At 46.8% G+C, this 20,802-nt stretch overlaps 1 protein-coding gene across 1 annotated transcript in view; it reads left to right on the top strand.

Annotated features, from left to right (window-relative positions):
- The window catches only part of LOC147101045 (plexin domain-containing protein 1-like), a 292,861-nt gene that overhangs the window by 189,018 nt on the left and 83,041 nt on the right, over positions 1 to 20,802 (top strand). The window contains exon 9 of the mRNA XM_085966214.1: positions 5,533 to 5,614. Coding sequence (XP_085822340.1) covers positions 5,533 to 5,614 — 82 coding nt within the window. The remainder of the gene's footprint in view (positions 1 to 5,532; positions 5,615 to 20,802) is intronic.

Here is a 20,802-nt window from a genome sequence, read left to right as displayed (position 1 = left end):
GCATAGAGATATATTGTAAGGCAAATAAAATATCAAATGATGATAAAGCACTAACCTTACTAAACTCAATGGGTGCGAAGACATACGGGCTATTGAAGCATCTTCTATCACCAGCTAAACCGGCGGATCAGACTTTCGCTAATATTGTTGCTGTCCTGAAGGATCATTTGAACCCCACACCGCTGATGTTAGCAGAACGATTTAAATTTTATGCGAGAACGCAACTGAAAGAGGAAAGCAACGCGGAGTACTTGGTTGAACTGCGTAGGCTAGCGAAATACTGTCAGTTTGGGGAAAATCTGACAGAGGCACTGAGAGACAAGTTCGTGTGTGGGTTGGCAAAGGAAGGAACACAAAAGCGACTGCTCAAAGAGAATGATCTTACACTTGATAAGGCTGTCTCTATTGCAGCATCGCACGAAGCCGCAGCGAGAGGCACGGCGGAAATGCAGCTGAAGGCCGCGGTACTCGGCGTAGATCAAATGGCTTTGGGTACAACGAAATGTTATCGTTGTGGAAAGACAACACACGATCAGAACCAATGCTGGTTTAAAAACCAGGAATGTAGAAAATGTGGCAAGCTTGGTCACATAGCTAACGTATGCCGGTCAGGTAAGAAGACCAGCAACAAAAAGTCACCGCAGGAAAAGTGCAGAAAGGTAAATAAGGTGGCTGAGAAGAGTTCGGATGAACAGAATTCGGATTCAGACTCCAACAGCCAGGAACTGGGTAGTCTGAGAATTCACAATGTGAGTAAGGAAGCTGACCTACAAACTATCTGGGTCACGCTCAAGATAGCCGGAGTCCACGTGAAAATGGAATTGGACACAGGATCAGCCCTAACAGTCATAAACCGAAGGGACTACAAGCGGCTATTCTCACATATACCCTTGAGAGATACCAAGATTGTATTGCAGACATACACGGGGCAAAGAGTATACCCCATCGGAAAGATAAAAGTCAAGGTGAGACACAAGGGCAAAGAACACCAAGGAATGGACTTATATGTACTACCTGAGGGAGGTCCACCACTTCTGGGACGGGAGTGGATCAGGAAAATAAATATGGACTGGCACTCCCTAAAAGCAATAAAGAGTGAGAACTCGGTGAAGACAATCAGCTCAGACTCTGGAACTGATGATGGTAAGACCAGCCCATGTGCAAAAGACAAGTCTAAAATGGACTTGCAGACTAATGATGGAGAAACGAAGGAGTGCATAAATGCTTATGCTTCAGAGGAGAACAAAGTATCAGAACAGAATTCCACTGAACAACAACAACATAGTTTGACAGAGAATTCTGAGTCTGTCCAGTCTACAGACATGCACATTTCTGAGGAACACCGGGCTCGAACTCAACTCCAATTCAAACTACAACAGCAATTAGAACAAATGATTCGCCGTTTTGAGCAAGAGATGAATGCAACGAAAAAGTTCTTTGACACAGAGTGGGAGAATCTGGAAAGACAGCAGAAGCAGCTGATGGAGAAAATGGAGCAGGAACACACAAACCGTCTGCGCGAGGAGGCCAAACGAATCAAAGCTGATTCGGTTTCTGAAGGTGCGTGCTCTAATCTGGTGGAGCAAGATGTTCAGCAACTGAAGGCGCTTGTTAGCAGGTTGCAGGCAGAAAAGGCTGATTTGGTTGCCATGAATTCCGAGCTCCTACTGAAGTTGGGTGCAGCATCACCGGACGATTCATTTGTTGAAATTCGAATGGTGGAGGCTGCGGTTGATGGCGAATTAAAAGTAGCAAAGGAGCCCCAGTGCAAGGTTACAAACAGCCCTGCAGCCTATACGTCAAAAACACATGACGACGATACTGGGAAACGTCTGATGTCAGAAGAGTTAACGGTCAGCCAACTCCTTCATATGCTGAGGGACAAGACTCTGAAATGGGAAAAACTTGAACACGAGCTTCAATCTTCAAAGGAAAGGGGTTCGGAGCTCTCAAAAGTTATTGAAATAGCTGAGGTTGCAACACAGACTGAGAAGATTGCAGCAGAGCAGCCCTTGGATGCCAAGAGTACGCTGACTCACGTCAATGTAGAACAACAGAATGCTGAAACAGCTGCTCCAGTAGAGGGATTGACTAGTCCGATCAATCAATCTCCGAATGAAGTTGAAGTATTGAAATCACAAATGATGTCATTAGTAAAAGACTTGCAGGAAGCCCAGAAAAAGCTGGATGAAGCTGAACACATGAAGAAGTCTCTTCAGGAGAGATGTCTGGATTTGGAACAAAAGCTGGCTAACGTCCAGCTGGGCATGGAGGAAATAGAAGACCCTCTCGCTGGCCTAGTTCAGGACGACACCGAATATTACCATGACCTGTTCTGCCCAGCTTGTGGGGAAATCTTCCAAAGTGCAAAAACCATGAAGAATCACGAAAAGTCTAAGAAACACCGGGAGATGGTGGCGCTACTATGGCAACAGGAGGAAGAGGAGGAGGAACTGTGCATGCAGCTGGGAGTGGAGCCCAGAGAGTCTCCAAGAAGCAGAAAAGGAAAAGACGAAGCAGAAGATGATGACCCATCTGAACCATTATCACCTCTACCAGGTCACGCACGTGGTCCCTCCGAACTGAGTCAAATCAGTTTGGAAGTAGAAAAACTTCCCAAGGTACTCGAGCTTTTAGAAGTCAGCAATGCTGGTTCTGAAGTTACGGAAGTTCAAGCTGGTTCTGAAGCTACAGAAGTTCAAGCTGTTAAGTCCAGTGAAGGACTATTAGATGAGTCACCCCAGCAACAAGAACCTACTACACCATCGAAAACTACTACACCACCGAGGCGTTATCCGGACCGAATCAGGAAGCGCAGGAGGCGCCACCGCAGAGACTGAATCTGTGAACTGTTTTCACATGAAGTTGTGTATATATGTTATGATGTTATGTTTAATGGGGAACATATACTGTTAAGCTAAAAAGGGAGGATTGTAGTGTATGTAACCGTTCCACCTTTAAGAGAACCGTTCTACCTTTAAGGGAACTATTTTAAGGCCTAGAAATTCGGTTTTGGCGCAGCGAGGGCTTTAGCGCCGGAAGTTAGTGCCGGCGCTAAGTCCCCCTGCGCGCGCGCCAAAAATTCAGTAGCGCCGCGCCCAAACGGCTGCTGGCGCTACTGAGGGGTCTCAGCGCCTCAAAACTGGCGCCACGCGCCGCATTGCAGCGCTATTCCGGCGCTGCGGCGCCCGCTGTGGTGCGGCAGGCTCGGGAAGTGCAGGCCTCCTCCTTCCGTTAAGGAGGAGCTGCCTGCACCCGGCCGCGGCCCGCGATAATCTTTTTAAAAATGAGCCCGGCACCTCGGACAAGTGCCGGGCTTGCTTCTGTTCCGGGGGGGCGGGGGGGGGAAGTCCGGGGAGGGAGCTGCGGCCAGGCGGCCGGCGGGAAAGCGGCCGGCCGCCGCGGGGCCTTTAATGCGCCGGCGCAAAGTTCTGGAAGGCACCTCTGCCAGAACGTTGCTTGCGGCTGCCACGGGCGAGGCGGCCGCAACTCAATTTCCGAGTTCGGGCGGGTTACCATGGCAACCGGGACGCTGCGCACACCGATGACGTCATCGGTGCCGGTGCAGCGCTACCGGCCTAACGCCGATTTAGGGCCCCTGTCAATTTCTAAACTGGCCATAACTTCGGCGCTAGGCCCTCTAGCGCCTCAAAAGTGGCGCTAAGGCCAGTGAATTTCTAGGCCTAAGAGTTGCACTACTTTATCTTGGCTGCTGTATACTGTAATACCGGTGGTGACCACACCAGTATATAAGTGCTGTGTAATGATTTATTGGGCAGTTCCGCCCTGACCTTCAACCAGTAAAGTCCTGTTAAAGTTTACTCTTGTGGTCTGTGTAGTAATTCGCAATATAACACACAGACTTAACACTCACGTCCCCCTTATGTAGCAGTTTTGGATTGACCTACTGCAGACAACATTGACAATCTCTGCCCACCATAACTACCTGGACTCATCAGTAGGCCCCAGTGAGCAAACATGATGTTTGCCGTAAGAAAACTACTGGGCACTTGGTCTAAGTATTAAACAAGGCTTTAATCAACTGTTTTTCAACATGGAGATCTAGTTGTGTCCTTCACTAGTTCCTGTTAAAGAATGTCCTGAGCAAGCTGGGCCCATGCCCGAGTATTTATACTCTCCCTGGACAGCGCCACCAGCAGGCCACCCAGTATTATTTCATAAGTCATTTTCACATGACTGACAAGATTCATGTCAATGTTGGCATGGCTTCTGTAATTGGTGTTCCCTGAACGCTGATTTGAGGAGGCAGGCGTTATGAGGCGGCTGGTAGAGCTGCATAAGCTGTGCTGAGTAGCTAGTGGCCTATGTGAACTATTTAAAGAAAGGAGGTCAATGAGCAGTGATGAACACAGCAAATCTTCACCCCTGGGCATGTTCGGACTGCCAGGTATATCCATTATTTACAGACTAGTCCATGGTGGGTTAAATGTTCTCTATTTCGTCAGTGAAACAGAGGAACAGATGCGCTGGGAAACATCCTCAATGCAGGTTTCTATGAATGGGTAACAATGACACAGGCAGCTCCCCCGTCAGTCATCCTGCAAAAGGAACAGGTACAGAATTCATTAAATCAACGTTCACATCTGTCTTAGGTGTAGCTGTGGAATGAGTTAGTATTTCTACTATAGACAATACTGATCATATCACAAAGATCATAAAGACAAGGGAGGCCACTCAGCCCATCTAGCTCATCATGCTATTGAAAATATAAAATTCTTAAGGGGCTTGACAGGGAGGATGTTTCCCCTGGCTGGGGAGTCTAGAACCAGGGGTCACAGTCTCAGAATAAGGGGTCGGCCATTTAGGACAGAGATGAGGAGGAATTTCTTCGTTCAGAGGGTTGTGAACCTTTGGAATTCTCTATCCCAGAGGGCTGCGGAGGCTCGATCGTTGAGTATATTTAAGACAGAGATCGATAGATTTTTGGACTCTTCGGGAATCAAGGGATTTGGGGATCGGGCAGGAAAGTGGAGTTGAGGTCGAAGATCAGCCATGATCTTACTGAATGGCGGAGCAGGCTTGAGGGGCCGTATGGCCGACCCCTACTCCTAATTCCTATGTTCTCATGTTCTAGGTAGGGCCAAAGGCAAGCAATCTATTCGGGGCGAAGGAAAGTGGTCTTGGCGATGGATCCAATGTGGGAAGGAAATTCAGTTCAGGGTGGCAGCCAAGAAGGTTGATGAAGTCAAGGCCAGAGGAACGGAAGTGCGGAGGGGAGCCAAAAAACTTAGCTTAAGTTCTACTGACATTAAGCTGGAGAACATTTCACCTAATTTCTGAAACATTTTTGGATCAAAGGTCTACAGCGGAAGCAGCTGATGTTTTGAATCCCACAGAGGGTTTCACTTTAACACTCAGTCATTTAATGATTCCAGGCTGGTTTTGGGCAGTTTCCTCCTTACTATTTTAGCGCTGTGATTAATTCCAGGGATCCTTTTAACTGTTCTCACTGTCTGTTTTCTCTAATAGTTCACTGAATTCATACCATCATCTCCTCTCTCTCACTCACAGTGTGTCTGCAACACCTGAGTTGTAACGCCTGTGTCAATGCAGAGGACCGGTTCAACTGCAGCTGGTGTGGTGTTCTCCAGAGGTAAGAGTCTCCTACCCCCTCTCCCATGTGTAGACTAGAGCTCACTTAAGGGGTAAGCAGCATCTAGGAGGAAAACTTTCTCGCCCAACATCTAATCTTCCAATTACGAAATTATTACTCTTTTTTTTTAATAAGTCTTGGAATTACCTCATGCTCAAAGAACAACTCTCGTTCTGGGTCTCCTTCATACCAAGTCGCGGTGCTGACATCACTGACCAAAATTGGCCGCCACCATCTGGAGTGGCCTGCCCTTTCTTTTAACGGGTTTCACTAATTTTGGACAGGCCTCGGAGCCAATCTGAAACCACCCAACCCAACCCTGGGAAAACAAGCTCCTTGCTGGCCAATGTGTTAGCCTAGAGCTGGACAGCTCCAGAAGGCGCCCAGGTCATCATTGGATCTCAGGCGTGTTTTGTCCTAATGAGGAATAAAAGAAGAAGAAACAAAGAGCTTGCATTTCTATAGCGCCTTTCATGACCTCGGGACGGCCCAAAGCGCTTTACAGCCAATGATGTACTTTTTGAAGTGTTGTCGCTGTTGTAATGTAGGAAACGCAGCAGCCAATTTGTGCACAGCAAGCTCCCACAAACAGCAATGTGATAACGACCAGATAATCGGTTTTAGTGATGTTGGTTGAGGGGTTAAGATTGGCTAGGTCACTGGGAGAATTCCCTTGCTCTTCTTTGAAAAGTGCCATGGGATCTTTTATATCCACCTGAGAGGGCAGGCGAGGTCTCGGTTTAACATCTCGTCCGAAAGACGGCGCCTCCGACAGTGCAGCGCTTCCTCAGCGCTGCACTGGAGTGTCAGCCTAGATTTTGAGCTCAAGTCTCGAGTGGGACTTGAACCCACAACCTTCGGACTCAGACGAGAGTCCTACCCGCTGAGCCGCAGCTGACACGGAATGGGCCCTCTGTTACTGTTATCTTACTCCTGTTACCATCTTCATGAGGAGAGAGGGCAGCGGATTCTGGAGTAACTGATTCACAGTTTAATCGATGAGCAGGGTCTGTGGGTTTAGATAGTTCAGACTGCTGGCGTTCCCTGTTCTTGTTCAGAAGGGGAAGGTCACCATTGCAAATGATCCAACAGGACGTTCAGAGTCAGTCATTATTCTGCCGATGGTTGATTACTGCAGCCAGCTAACCTTATCGTGCAGGGCTGCTCGAGAACTCAGGCGGGGGAGGGGGTGTGAAGATCAGGGTGGAGCAGCGATTGGGGGGTGGAGAGCAGCAGCGATGGGAGGGAGGATTGGCGATTTGGGGGGGAGTGGCAATCGGGGGGGGCAATGGTGATCAGAGGAGTGGAGAGTCAATCAGTGGGGGGGGAGCGGCGATCAAGGAGGGGGAGTGGCGATTGAGGCGTGAGTTGCAATCGGGAGGGGGGGCGTGGGGGTGCGGTGGCCGCAGTGGCCTGCATTCTTTGAATGTGACATCTGAAGGGTGACGTCCGGAGTGGAGAGGTATTTTTGGTGTATCATCATTTTGTATATTATTTGTATATTACTCTAATGTTCAAATGTATCCAACTCCATCCAGCTGATGTGTATACAAAATTTATAAAGCTTCTCTGGTGGCTCAGTGGTTCAGAGCACCATCCAATGATGTACTGCGACCTACAGAACAGGAAGATCCCAGATTTGCTCTTGATCTCTGGAGCATTGATTGATCTCAGTCAGGGTAATAGTGAAGGAGCTACAATCAGCCTCAAAGCCCCTGATTTAAGCAGGCGCAAAATCTGTCAGAACTCCAATTTCCAATCACTAGCAAGGGGCCAGGCGCGTGCTAGTGTGGCCATTAACCGACATTAACTATTAATGAGCACCTCTGTGCTCGTTGACCTACATTGGGCTCCCGGTCCGGCCACGCCTCAGTGTTAAAATTCTCATCTTTGTTTTCAAATCCCACCATGACCTCGCCCCTCCCTATTTCTGTGTCCTTCTCCAGCCCTACCATTAGGCATGGGCAATAAATGCTGGCCTTGCCAGGGATGCCCACATCCCATGAATTAATTTTTTTTTTTTAAACCCTGATAAGATCTCTGCGTTCCTCTGATCCTGGCCTCTCGCGCGTCTCCGATTTCCATCGCTCCACCATTGGCTGCCGTGCCTTCAGCTGTCTGGGCTCTTAGCTCTGGAATTCCCTCCTTGAACCTCTCCGCCTTGCTCCCTCTCTCTCCTCCTTTAAGATGTTCTTTAGAACCTACCTCTTTGACCAAGCTTTTGGTCACCTGTCCTAGTATCTCCTTATGTGGCTCAGTGTCAAACTTTGTTTGCGAAAGTTCCTGTGAAAGGCACTATATAAATGCAAGTTGCTGTTGTTAAGGCAAATACATTAAGACAAGGTGTTGGAGGTCTGTGGGCACCTACTGAACCTATATCAGTAAGAGTCAGCACTTTCAGGAGAGGAGGTGAACTGAGGAGGAGAAATTGGGAAAATATCTGTACAATTTTTCTTTTCTCGGCCTGTATTCTTGCTGCCACCCTTGGTGCACATGTTCCAGGGACACCCTCAGTACTGTCCCTTCAAAGACAAGAAAGAACTTTTCCCCATCTAGTTTTTATCCTTTCCCCCCTCAGTTATACTTGTCAGGAGTAGGACAAGTGCAAAATCAATGGACATGAGTCACAGCTGTTACTATATCGAACCCTTAGAAAGAATAGAACAAACACAAAATCAATGTAATTGAATCATTTCATTCACACATTAAGAGCATTTCCTTTCTTTCAATTAGGTGGAATTACAAAGTCTTTAAGTACTACATGGAATCACAAGCTTGGTCAGACCCCAGCTGGAGTGCTGTGTTAAGGAACGATATACAGGAAACTTTCTGGTATCCGGCACTGACGGGACCGAGCTGGTGCCGTACCATCAAAACTGCGGTAGAAACCAGCGCTAATGTTAAAACATACGGAGCTTTTGAGCTCCGTGTGAATCAACAAACCCTGTTGCTTAGCAACAGCTTCAAAACAGTCGGCCGCAGCTTAAAAGTGTCTCTGTAGCTAAGCAACAGCTTCAGCTAGACCTTGCAGAGCCTGACTGGAAAAAAAAAGCAACGAGAAGTAAAAAAAACTTATAGGAAACGGCTCCTGAATTTTGCCGGTAGATAGAGCTTTCCGGACATTTAACCTCTGGTTAAACGAAAGTTTCCTGTATTGACCTTGGAGATTCACCAGAATGATACTGGGGCTTAGAAGGTTAAACTTTGATGAACAGTTTGCATAAACATGGCTTGTATTCCCTTGAGTTTAGGAGATTGAGGGGTGATCTGATGGAGGTGTTTAAAAGATTTGATAGGGTAGATACGGAGAAACTATTTCGTCTGGTGGGGAAATGAAGCACAAGGGGACATAATGTTAAAATTAGAGCGAGGACTTTGAGGAGCAAAATCGGGGAAGCACTTTTTCACACAAAGGGTAGCAGAAGTTTGGAACTCTCTCCCCCCAAAAGGCTGTGGATGCTGGGACCATTGGAGCTTCCAAGAATGAGATCAAATGATTTTTGTTAGGTAAGGGTATCAGGGGACATGGAGCAAAGACAGGGAAATGGAGCTGAGGTGTAGATCAGCCATGATCTAACTGAATGGTGGAGAAGGGCTAAATGGCCTACTCCTGTTCCTGCTTGTAAGTTAGTACACATCCCGTAATTCAATCCAGAATGGATATCTGGAAAGAACATTAAGGACTGTAACACATTCTCTGAAAACATTGAGTACCGTAGCCCGTTCCTACATGAGTTAAGTATAGTACAGGAAACTTTCTGGTATCCGGCACGGACGGGACCGACCTGGTGCCGGTCCATCAACAATGCCGGATAACCAAACGCTATACTAAAAGATACGGAGCTCAGAGCTCCGTCTAAAGCAACAAACCCTGTTGCTTAACAGCTTCAAAACAATCGGCACAAGTTGCAAGCGTCTCTGTAGCTTAGCAACAGCTTCAGCTACACGCTTGCACAACCACAAATGGAGTAAAAAAAGGAACTAAAAGTAAAAAAAGTTATCTGAACCGACTCCTGAATTTTGCCGGTGGATAGAGCGTTCCGGTTATTTAGTGGCCGGTTAATCGAAAGTTTCCTGTAGCTGCTGTCTTTGAAGAGCATCAAGAACATTAGGGTACATTTGGCAAGACTCCACTCCTGGTCTGGAGTCTCAGTCAGCGGGAGTGCAGATCCGAGATTGGACGCGGAGGTCAGTGCTCCTGATTTGCTGCGCTCCCCATTTTCCAGGTGGCTAAAGAAATCTGCCCCAGGATCTAAGTCTCGCAAAAGTTACCCCATTGAACATTGTGGTCACGTTGCTGCAAGTGGGACGTGGCAGATGGTGCACTGTCATACCGAGCTTTGCATCTCAATGTCGTATCCTGTCCCTTGGCTTCAGCCTCATCTCTAACACAACAGACACTGCAGCTGCTACTGCAAACGGCCATTGATATCAATAAAACAGCTTACAGCACTAAATGGCCCCAGAATTGATGTAATTTACTGCTCAATAACCATAGGCTGTACAGCTGCCTTTGATGCCAGCGAGATACCACTTTTTAACAGGACTGTCTTTTGGCTGTCCTGAGTTGTATCATGTAATTAAATTTCTTGCTGCAGTTGTCATTTTCCTCCAGAGTCAAACCTTGGTACAAAATGGAGAAGATTTCAACTGCACTTCGAAACACAACTGTTCCAAAACAGAATTTGACTCATAAGAACATAAGAACATAAGAAGTAGGAGCAGGATTAGGTCATACGGCCCCTCGGGCCTGCTCCGCCATTCAATAGGATCATGGCTGATCTGAATCTAGACTCACGTCCACTTCCCTGCCCGCTCCCCGTAACCCCTAATTCCCTTATCTGCTAGGAAAATGTCTATCTCCATTTTAAATTTATTTAATGTTGCAGCTTCCACAGCTCTCTGGGGTAGCAAATTCCATAGATTTACTACCCTCTGAGTGAAGAAGTTTCTCCTCATCTCAGTTTTGAAAGGGCAGCCCCTTATTCTAAGATTATGCCCCCTAGTTCTAGTCTCACCCATCAGTGGAAACATCCTCACCGCATCCACCCGATCAAGCCCCCTCACAATCTTATATGTTTTGATAAGATCGCCTCTCATTCTTCTGAACTCCAATGAGTAGTGTCCCAACCTACTCAACCTTTCCTCATACGTCAACCCCCTCATCTCTGGAATCAACCGAGTGAACCTTCTCTGAACCGCCTCGAGAGCAAATATATCTTTTCTTAAATATGGAAACCAAAACTGCACGCAGTATTCCAGGTGTGGCCTCACCAATACCCTGTATAACTGCAGCAAGACTTCCCTGTTTTTATACTCCATCCCCCTTGCAATAAAAGCCAAGATTCCATTGGCCTTCCTGATCACCTGCTGTACCTGCATACTAACTTTTTGTTTTTCATGCACCAGGACCCCCAGATCCCTTTGTACTGTAGCACTTTGCAGTTTCTCTCCATTTAGATAATAACTTGCTCTTTGATTTTTTCTGCCAAAGTGCATAACCTCACACTTTCCAACATACTCCTGTACTATCTGTGTCTCTCTGTTGCTTCATTCTCTTGATCGCTCTGTCTTTCTCCGTCATGCATTTTCAATCTCTAATTCTATCTGGGGGAACTGATAGGGTAGATAGAGAGAAACTATTTCCGCTGGTTGGGGGATTCTAGGACTAGGGGACATAGCCTAAAAATTACAGCCAGGCCTTTCAGGAGTGAGGTTAGGAAACACTTCTACACACAAAGAGAATGGGAACTCTCTTCCACAAACGGCAGTTGATGCTCGGTCAATTGTTAATTTTAAATCTGAGATTGATAGATTTTTGTTAACCAAAGGTATTAAGGGCTATGGGGCAAAGGCGGGAATATGGAGTTAGGTCACAGATCAGCCATGATCTCATTGTATGGCAGAACAGGCTCAAGGGGCTAAATAACCTACTTCTGTTTCTATGTTCCTATCTATATCTCTCATTCTAATGTTGTTGTTCATTCAGTTTATCTCATTTTGTCTCCGACTCACATTCTCACATTCTGTAATTCTCTCCCTTGCTGTCTTTTATTCTCTCTTATCCTCTCTTTTTCTACAACCTCTCAATCGTTCTTTTTTCCTTACTCTCTCGTTAGTTTTGCTACCCCTCATTTTCTCTTTTTGTTGCTCTGTCTTATTCTCTCTCTCTCTCTATCTCTTGTTCTCTCACTCTTTGTTCCTTTCACCTTTTTTTTTCTCTCTGTCTCTCTTGCTTTCCCATTTTCTCTTTCGCTCTCTCCACCTCTCTCTTTTGCTCTCCATCTTGCTCTACCATTCACTCCATCTTGTTGTTCCTCATTCTCCAATGCATTTAATTCCACATCCTTGTCCTTATTTACAAATCCCTCCATGGCCTCGCCCCACCTTGCATCTGGAGCCTCCTCCAGCCCTAAGACCAAGCTCATGGCCTCTGCTCTTCCATCTCTGACTTCCTGTGCATCTCCCTCCCTTTGTTCCACCATCAGTGACAGAGCCTTGCCCTCTCTTTGGAACTCTGCCACTTTAAAGCCTCCCTCTTGCTGCTTGTCTCCCCACCTTCAAAAGTCTCCTCTGAACCTACTTCCTTGACCATGACCAGGAATTTCCTTGTAAGCTGCACTTCCAGTGAAGTTGTGCCAGCAGATCGGGAGCAGATACAAGAAAATTCCTGGCCCGTGTCTTTAGTCACCTCCCCTAACTCTCCCACTCTTACTGCTGAGGATCCATTTCTACTCTGTGAAGCTTCTTGGGCCATTGCTGCATTAAAGGCAGTAATTGTTGTTTTTGCTGTCCCCTCTTTCAATCAACTTCTCCCTGTATTAATAATCTATAAACCACAGCATTCATTTTGGACATGCTTTCTGTTCAGTCCTTCTGTATATTATTGGGCAACATTGCAGTCTTCTAAAGCACTGCATGTGCCCGAGACTGACAGATCACCCAGCCATTCAGGGGCTCAAGTTTCCTGGTATTACAGCCAAGAAGTTAGGACTGCCCATTCTGGTCATTGCAAAGATTCTCACATACAGAACACAACAGGATAAAAAGGGAGTTGCCGATATTACATGTAATTTAAAAAAAAAATAGTTTAAACAAAGCGAGCAGAAGCTAGAACAGCAAGGCATGTGGAACAGCGTTAGAGGGTCGAAATAGTTCATTATTCATTAGTCAAACAAACGAACAGCCATTGAATCTACCAGAACTTGTGCCAGCAAATAAATGGCTAGACTTTTGAAAACTTACAATTGTCTGTAACATGAGCAGATTCTCATTGGCTACAGCCAGATGTGCTGTCATTAAGAAGAAGCAGATGTTAGCCTGTCTGGTAAATATTGACTCCGGGTGGAGTCTAGCCCTCTGCTGTCTATCTCACAGCTTTTGCCGCATTTTTTTGTTTCACCCATTACTAATATTCGGACACACTTGACCTTCCCTGTATCCTTCGGGGGGGGGGGGGGGCGGGGGGAAATGGGGTGAATGAAATCCCAGGCACTGTCTGCTTAGGAACCATTACCTTTGAAATAGTCGAGGTCTGCTACTACCTCATCCGCCCGCGCCCACTGCATCAACATTTACATAGGAATTCAATTAAATCTCAACTACAACAATAACTTCTATCTCCGTAGTCTCCTCGCATACAGAGAGACTTCTTCAAGCGCTTTACAGCACCGTGTGTGATGAGCAGGAAGGGAGAAAGGAAAAAAAGAGGGGAGGCGAGAAGCATGGGCGAAGGGAAGAATCTTTGGGAGACATTGAAGGCAGGGAGGGGGCTGTCATTGCAGAGGTGTTGAGGGAGCAGGCTGCGGAGAACTGGCTGAAGGAGCAACCTCAGGTGGCCAAACGGAAGAAGGAGGAGCGAGCCAGAGTTGGGAGAGTGGGGATGAGCACAGGACGTACTTCTGGAGGAGGTCATTAACATAGGGTGGGACAAGGAAAAGTTGGAAGGTAAGGGTGGGGATCTTACCTACCTAAGGGCAATCCCCAGTCTTCTTGGTTGACTCACTTCTTGAAGGGGGTGAGGTCCCTCACAACAACAACTTACATTTATATAGCGCATAAGGTGCAACACAGGAGCGTTATCAAACAAGATTTGACACCGAGCCATATTAAGGAGATATTAGGACAGACAAAGAGGTAGGTTTTCATGGACGTCTTAAAGGAGGAGCGAGAGGTGGGGAGGCGGAGAGATTTAGGGAGGGAATTCCAGAGTTTTAGGCCTAAGCAGCTGAAGGCACGGCCACCAATGGTGGAGCGATTAAAATAGTGGATGCTCAAGAGGCCAGAATTGGAGGAGTGCAGAGATCTCGGAGCATTGTAGGGTTGAAGGAAGTTATAGAGATAGGATGGGGGCGAGGCCATGGAGAGATTTGAAAACAACAATTTTAAAATTGAGGTGTTGCTGGACCAGGAGCCAATGTGGGTCACCGAGCACAGGGGTGATGGGTGAACGGGACTTGGTGCGACTTAGGATACGGACAGCACTTATCTACCAGGGCACAGTTCAGTCAAGAATACACTTAAAGCATTTTTAACAAAACCTTCAGGCATCTTTACTTTTGAGCACTTTAGGAGCAGCCAAAACACTCACTAACCTTCTTCCCAGAACCTCATGGCCAGCAAACAATGATTCTGCAAAGTTCTTGGCATTTTGGTTCCTGCTGCTCTTTGCCCCTTTAAGAAGCCTGGGGCCTTAAGGCCCAAGGTGTGGCGGAACATCCTGCCACCTGATCACTACCCACCACTTAGGTGTGCGCCTGAATTCCGCTCTCTTTATTCTAATGAGAGCCACCAGGAACTCTGGGTGCTAGCAGTCTGCCACGGGCAAAGCGCACACCTGGTGCACTGCGCACACACTTGCCTCCAACCGGTGACCACCCAGGAAAATCAGCCCTCATAAGGCCCACTGTGCATTTAAGATGTTGTCTAGCACATCCTGTCAAAGATGACCACTCCTTCATTGAGGGAGAACCTCAACGTGGAGCTATCCCAGCATCCTCTGCAGTAGTGAAACCATCGGCTGTAGAAAGATAGCACCCGGGGGGTGAAATTGCTCTTTGGCGGTAACGCCTGTTTTACACCCATTGGCCGGAATTTTAATCTGGTGACGGGTCGGTAGCGGGGGGAGCCTAGAAAGCAGTCGAGAAACTCCCGCAGGCCCTGCCGAATTTAACGACAGGGCCTGATTAGCATTTGAAAGCTCTGTGTCCCGCCCGCAGCCAGCTAGAGAGGTTGGTTGGCTGCAGGTGGGTAGGCCTGCGGCACTAGGCCGCAGAGAGGAGGGGGGAAGCAAATGGGGTGGGGAGGGTGGTCGGGTCGGAGGATGATCGGGGCCAGAGGGGGGGTCGAAGGCGCATTGGAGGGGGGAGGGTGTGGTGGTTGCGGGCCAGAGGAGCATCGGGGCTGGAGGGGGGGAAGTCAGAGGCCAGAGGGGGGGAAGTCAGAGGCCAGAGGGGGGATCGGAGGCCTGGAGGAGGGGAGGTCGGGGGGGAATCGGAGGTGGAAGGCAGGAGAAGTAAAGAGGCATTAAGAGATATTCAAGGCAAGAGGAGATGGTAATGGGACAGGTTTTTTTTCTTCCCTCCCACATGGCAGCTGTCCTTCATTCTGCCAGCGCAATTCACACCCCATCTAGAGCCATCCTTTGTTTCTTAACCTGTCCCATTACCATAATGAATATCTCTTAATCCCTCTTTACTTCTCCTGCCTTCTATCCTATCACAGACCTTCCCTTTTGTTCTTTCATCCCCTCCCCCATTTCCCAGCCCCTAAACTTGCTTTAAAATCTGTTCCCTTTCCTGCTTTTTTCCAATTCTGCCGAAAGGTCATCAACCGGAAACGTTGACTCTGTTTCTCTCTCCACGGATGCTGCCCTGGCCTGCTGAGTTTTTCCAGTGTTTTCTGTTGTTATTCCACATTCACACTACAGGAAACTCTCTTTTTACCGGCACCTAAATATCCGGAAATCTCTCTTAACCGGCAAAATTCAGGAGTAGGTTCAGGTAAGTTTTACTATATATTAGTGGCCGTGTAACCGGGGTTCCTGGATCTGTGGCCGTGTAACCGGAGCTCCTGCACCTGTGGCCGTGTACGGGGCTCTCGTACCTTGGTAAGTATACCTCTGTAATCCGGACTTTTTGATCAACCGGCACCATGCCGGTCCCGTCGGTGCCGGATAAAAAAAGAGTTTCTTATACTGTCTTGGTAAAAAAGTTTCTCCTGAATTCTTTATTGGATTTATTAGTGACTATCTTATATTCATGGCCCCTAATTTTGGATTCCCCCACAAGTGGAAACATCTTCTCTACCTCTAGCTTATCGAACCACTTCATAATCTTAAACACCTCTATCAGGTCACCCCTCAACCTTCTCTTTTCTGGAGAAAGGAGCCCCAGCCTGTTCAGTCTTTCCCGATAGTTATAACCTTTCAGTTCTGGTATCATCCCTGTACAGTAAATCTTTTTTGCACCTTCCCCAGTGCCTCTATTTCCTTTTTGTAATACAGAAAACTCTCTGGTATCCGGCTCCAATGGGACCAGGATGGTGCCGGTTGATTAAAAATTCCGGATGATGGAGAGGGTTATCTACCGAGGCTATTTTTAACAAACAAAGAGTCAGACTCCTGTTATTGAGGTGTTCAGACTTCTGACAGCACCAAGAAGCCGAGTAGTGGCAGTTTGGAGAACTACTCCCACTGACTAACTCGGCCACCGTGGGAGACTCGGACTCAGACTCGGCAACATTTCCGGTTATTGAGGTGCTTTCGGAGTATGAATTTTGCCGGTTAATAGAGAATTCCGGATATTTTAGGTGCCGTTTAAACGAGAGTTTCCTGTAGAGAGACCAGAACTGTACATCGCACTCCAAGTGTGGTCGTACTCAAACATATGCACAGAGAAGGGATGGAGAAACATGGGAAGTAGATGGGCAGGTGGGGGTTTCATGAGAGAGGGGCATTCCACTCATGATCCTAAGAATATATTTGCTCATTGGTTGTTGGTTCATCAGAACCCAGCCGGCAGTGAAAAGGAATGCTTTGTTTACAGAGCTGCTTTCAGGGAGATATTTGAGAGGGGGCGAGTCTCATACCATAAAAATTAAACAATGGCACGCTGCCAGAAGTTATTATCAGCATCAGGCTGCAAAACAGAACACAGATGCTCGCAACATTTTAACTTTGGGCCTTATCCATCAGATGCCCTTATTTAAAGGAAACAGTGAAGACAGAAGGAATTCTGAGCAGTTTGGGTTTGCAGATTTATGTGCGCCAGGACCTGGACTGAGGGTGTTTCAAATTCCATCAGTTCAGACACGCTGGCACATCACTGGCTTTTTGTTGACTTTGTACCAATCAAAGTATCTCAGGACAGCATAGCATTACAAATGTATCTGTTTTTAAAAGACCATCTAGAGGCCTCCCCGATGGTTCCGTTGGTAAGTGTACGGCCTCGTGTGGAACTGAACCAGCTACTCTAGGATTGTCCAAAGCACCCTGACCCTTCCAACAATAGGATTGAAAGACTTGCATTTATATAGCGCCTTTCACAAGCCTCGTGACGTCCCAAAGCGCTTTACAGCCAATGAAGTACAGGAATCCCGCCCCAACCGCGGTTTTGCCATACGCGGGTTTCACGTATACACGGTTTCCACTCTGCGACAATTTTTGTCAACCGCGGCAGTGAAATTCGCATATCCGCGGTTTTTAATTTAGGAATAAGGTAAATACAGGAAACTCTTTTTTATCCGGTACCGACGGGATTGGTGTGGTGCCGGTTTATCAAAAAGTCCGGATTACAGAGAGGTATAGTAAAAGGTACGAGAGCCCCGTACACGGCCACAGACCAAGTGTCCCTGTTGCATAGCAACAGGTACAGGAACCCTAGCCACAGACCAAGCGTCCCTGTTGCATAGCAACAGGTACAGGAACCCCGGCCACAGACCAAGCGTCCCTGTTGCATAGCAACAGGTGCAGGAACCCCGGCCACAGACCAAGCGTTCCTGTTGCATAGCAACAGGTGCAGGAACCCTGGCCACAGATCCAGGAACGGCCACTAATATGAAGTAAAACTTACCTGAACCTACTCCTGAATTTTGCCGGTTAACAGAGGTTTCCGGTTATTTAGGTGCCGGTAAATCGAGAGTTTCCTGTAACATGATTTTTATGCTATTTATATGCTTTTTATATGATTTTTTATTGTGTTTATACTGAATTTGCCAACCGCGGTTTTACTAACCACGGGGGTTTTCAGGGACGTATCCCCCACAGTTGGGGAGGGATCCCTGTACTTTTTGAAGTGTAGTCACTGTTGTAGGAAATGCGGCAGCCGATTTGCACACAGCAAGATCCCACAAGCTGCAATGCGATAATGACTGGATGGTCTGTTTTAGTGATGTTGGTTGAGGGATAAATATTGGCCAGATCACTGGGGAGAACTCTCCTGCTTTTCATCGAATAGCGCCTCAGGACCATTTATGTCCACATGAGTGGACAGATGAGGCCTCGGTTTAACATCTCATCCGCAAGCCTGCACCTCCGACAGTGCAGCGCTTCCTCAGTACTGCATTGAAGTGTCAGACTAGGCTTTGTGCTTTATCTCTGGAGTGGGGCAAAAACCCACAACCTTACTGACTCAGAGGCGCGTGCGCTGACACTTGGGCTTGGTTGTGATGCTTCCCATGGTAAAATAGCTAGCGGATGATCACTATCTCGGCGAAAACAGGAAGAAAGCCCAATGGGGCAAGGTACCAGGGAGCAGTTATAGCGTTCCTGGAATGTTAGGGAAAGTTTTCCAACATTGCGCTACGAGGTAGGCGACATTGCATATCAGAAATTCTGGCGCACACTCCCGACAAGGTTCTAGCCAAAGTCAAAACATTTTCCTTGTTACAACAACATGTGTCTCTGCCTCAGGAGATGAGAGAAAAGCAAAGGAGGCACAAAAATATATTTTTTAATTGCATTTGCGATCTGTGCATAAACATACCAATTGAAACCACAAATTCCCTGTATGCAACACACTGATGGGATCCTAGACAAACTCGACCACTAATTTATGAAAATCCAGCCCTCTCTTGCAACTTTCATTCAAACTGATTCCTATTGAGACTTGAGAACAAAAATCTAGGCTGACACTCCAGTGCGGTACTGAGAAAGTGCTGCACTGTCAGCGGTGCCATCTTTCAGATCAGATGAGATGTCTACTCTCTCAGGTGGACGTAAAAGATCCCATGGCACTATTTCGAAGAAGAGCAAGCGAGTTACCCCTAATGTCCTGGCCAATATTTATCCCTCAATCAACATCACTAAAACTGATTATCTAGACATTATCACACTGCTGTTTGTGGGAGCTTGCTGTGCGCAAATTGGCTGCTGTTACAACAGTGACTACACTTCAAAAAAGTACTTTAGCAAAATACTGCGGATGCTGGAAATCTGAATTAACAACAGAAAACGCTGGAAAAACTCAGCAGGCCAGGCAGCATCCATGGAGAGAGAAACAGAGTTAACGTTTCAGGTCGAAGACCTTTTGTCAGAACTGGGTAACTGGTGTAAAGCGCTTTGGGACATCTGGTGGTCGTGAAAGGCGCTATAGAAATGCAAGTCTTTCTTTCTTTATAACTCATTACACCTCAAAAAGTACTTCATGCATAGTGTGCTTTGAGATGCCTTGAAGTGAAAGGCACTATATAAATGCAAGTATTATCTATTGTATATACTCTCTGATGAACGGTTTTACAGAGCTATATTTATCATTGTTTCCCTTTTGGATTCGAGTGCCATTTATGCTTTTCAATTTTACGGAGAAAGATTTGTATTTACTGAGAAACCTCGATGAGGGGCAATGAGTGGTCCATCTTGCAGGTTACCATCAAAGTTAAAGAAAGGGACAGAGATGGCAAGGAGCATTGACACAAGCGTGGGTTTTAATTGCCTGAGGTTGTGGCTGGAAGGGGAGACAGAGCGGTCAGGAGATTCCCAGGTCCGAGATCCTGGGAAAGATTGAGTTGGAGTGAGAGATGCTGCAACGCATATTGATTTCAAAACAGTGAGACTAAGAGAGAGTGCCGTGTTTGAGAACCTCAGGGGGAACAAAAGATGAAAGTTCAGAGAATCAATGATCATAACAGCAATAAAAAGAGAGCGAGAGACAGAATAGTTGCAACGGAAAGGAAAGGTTGGAAGTTTGAACTCAGGCTTTGACCGTTCGATGTAAGAAGTATTTTTTAATCTTGCAGGGTGGAAGCTGGATGGATTACTCATTCAATCACACCTTTAAGTACTTGCGTCTGTGAGCTTTTGTGTAGCTCTGAGCTGTTTGCAATGCTAGGCCCTTTGCAAAGCAGTTACCATGGCAACATTGCATAAGGTCACACTCATGTTTTCATGCTGTTACTTTTTTTAAATATATATACTGTATATAATGAATGCATCAAGGCAGAATTCCTGCGCCAATAGTTAAAACTCCTCTCCGATACGGGGATAAAACAGCTCCAATCGTCTGATGGTCTCCTGTCTCGCTGTGCCAGTCTTTGCCAGATTACAACATCTTACGTGCCCTTTTCAGGCTCTTTCAAGTAATCCTATCAGACCAAACTTTTCTGGCGTGTGACTAAACATTCCAGAACCATTTCTGGTTCAAACCAGTTTTGTTTTGGTTCACGGGCTCCTGCTGTGAGAAAATCTCGTTAACATGCGGACACGCATGACATCATCAGCAAGCTGGGATTTCATTTATTTTTAAAGATACAGCATCTTTTAACGCTCGGCCTGTCTTGTGTTGCCTTTATTATTTTCTGCTGGTGGGTTCGTGGCATTGAACGACCTCCAACGTCAGCAAAAGCATGTTTCCTTCCATTTTGGTGTCCCTCCACATGTCAGTAATGTACTGGTGTGGAGTGTGTTACTGTGCTGCAACTGTGGTTTTTAACAACAAAGATCAGACAACAACAACAACAACTTACATTTATGTAGCGCCTTTAGCATAGTGAAACATCCCAAGGCGCTTCACAGGGGCGTTATCAAACAAAGTTTCACCCCGAGCTACGTAAGGAGATATCACGATAGGTGAGAGGTAGGTTTTAAGGAGCGTCTTAAAGGAGGAGAGAGAGAGGTGGAAAGGCGGAGAGGTTTAGCGAGGGAATTTCAGAGCTTAGGGCCCAGGCAGCTGAAAGCGCGGCTGCCAATGGTG

Source organism: Somniosus microcephalus, chromosome 24 (assembly GCF_052327205.1).
Source record: "Somniosus microcephalus isolate GS21.2 chromosome 24, FLI_Smic_1.0, whole genome shotgun sequence".
NCBI lineage: Eukaryota > Metazoa > Chordata > Chondrichthyes > Squaliformes > Somniosidae > Somniosus > Somniosus microcephalus.
Note: the sequence above shows the minus strand (reverse complement) of the source record. Positions and strands in the feature narration are given on the sequence as shown.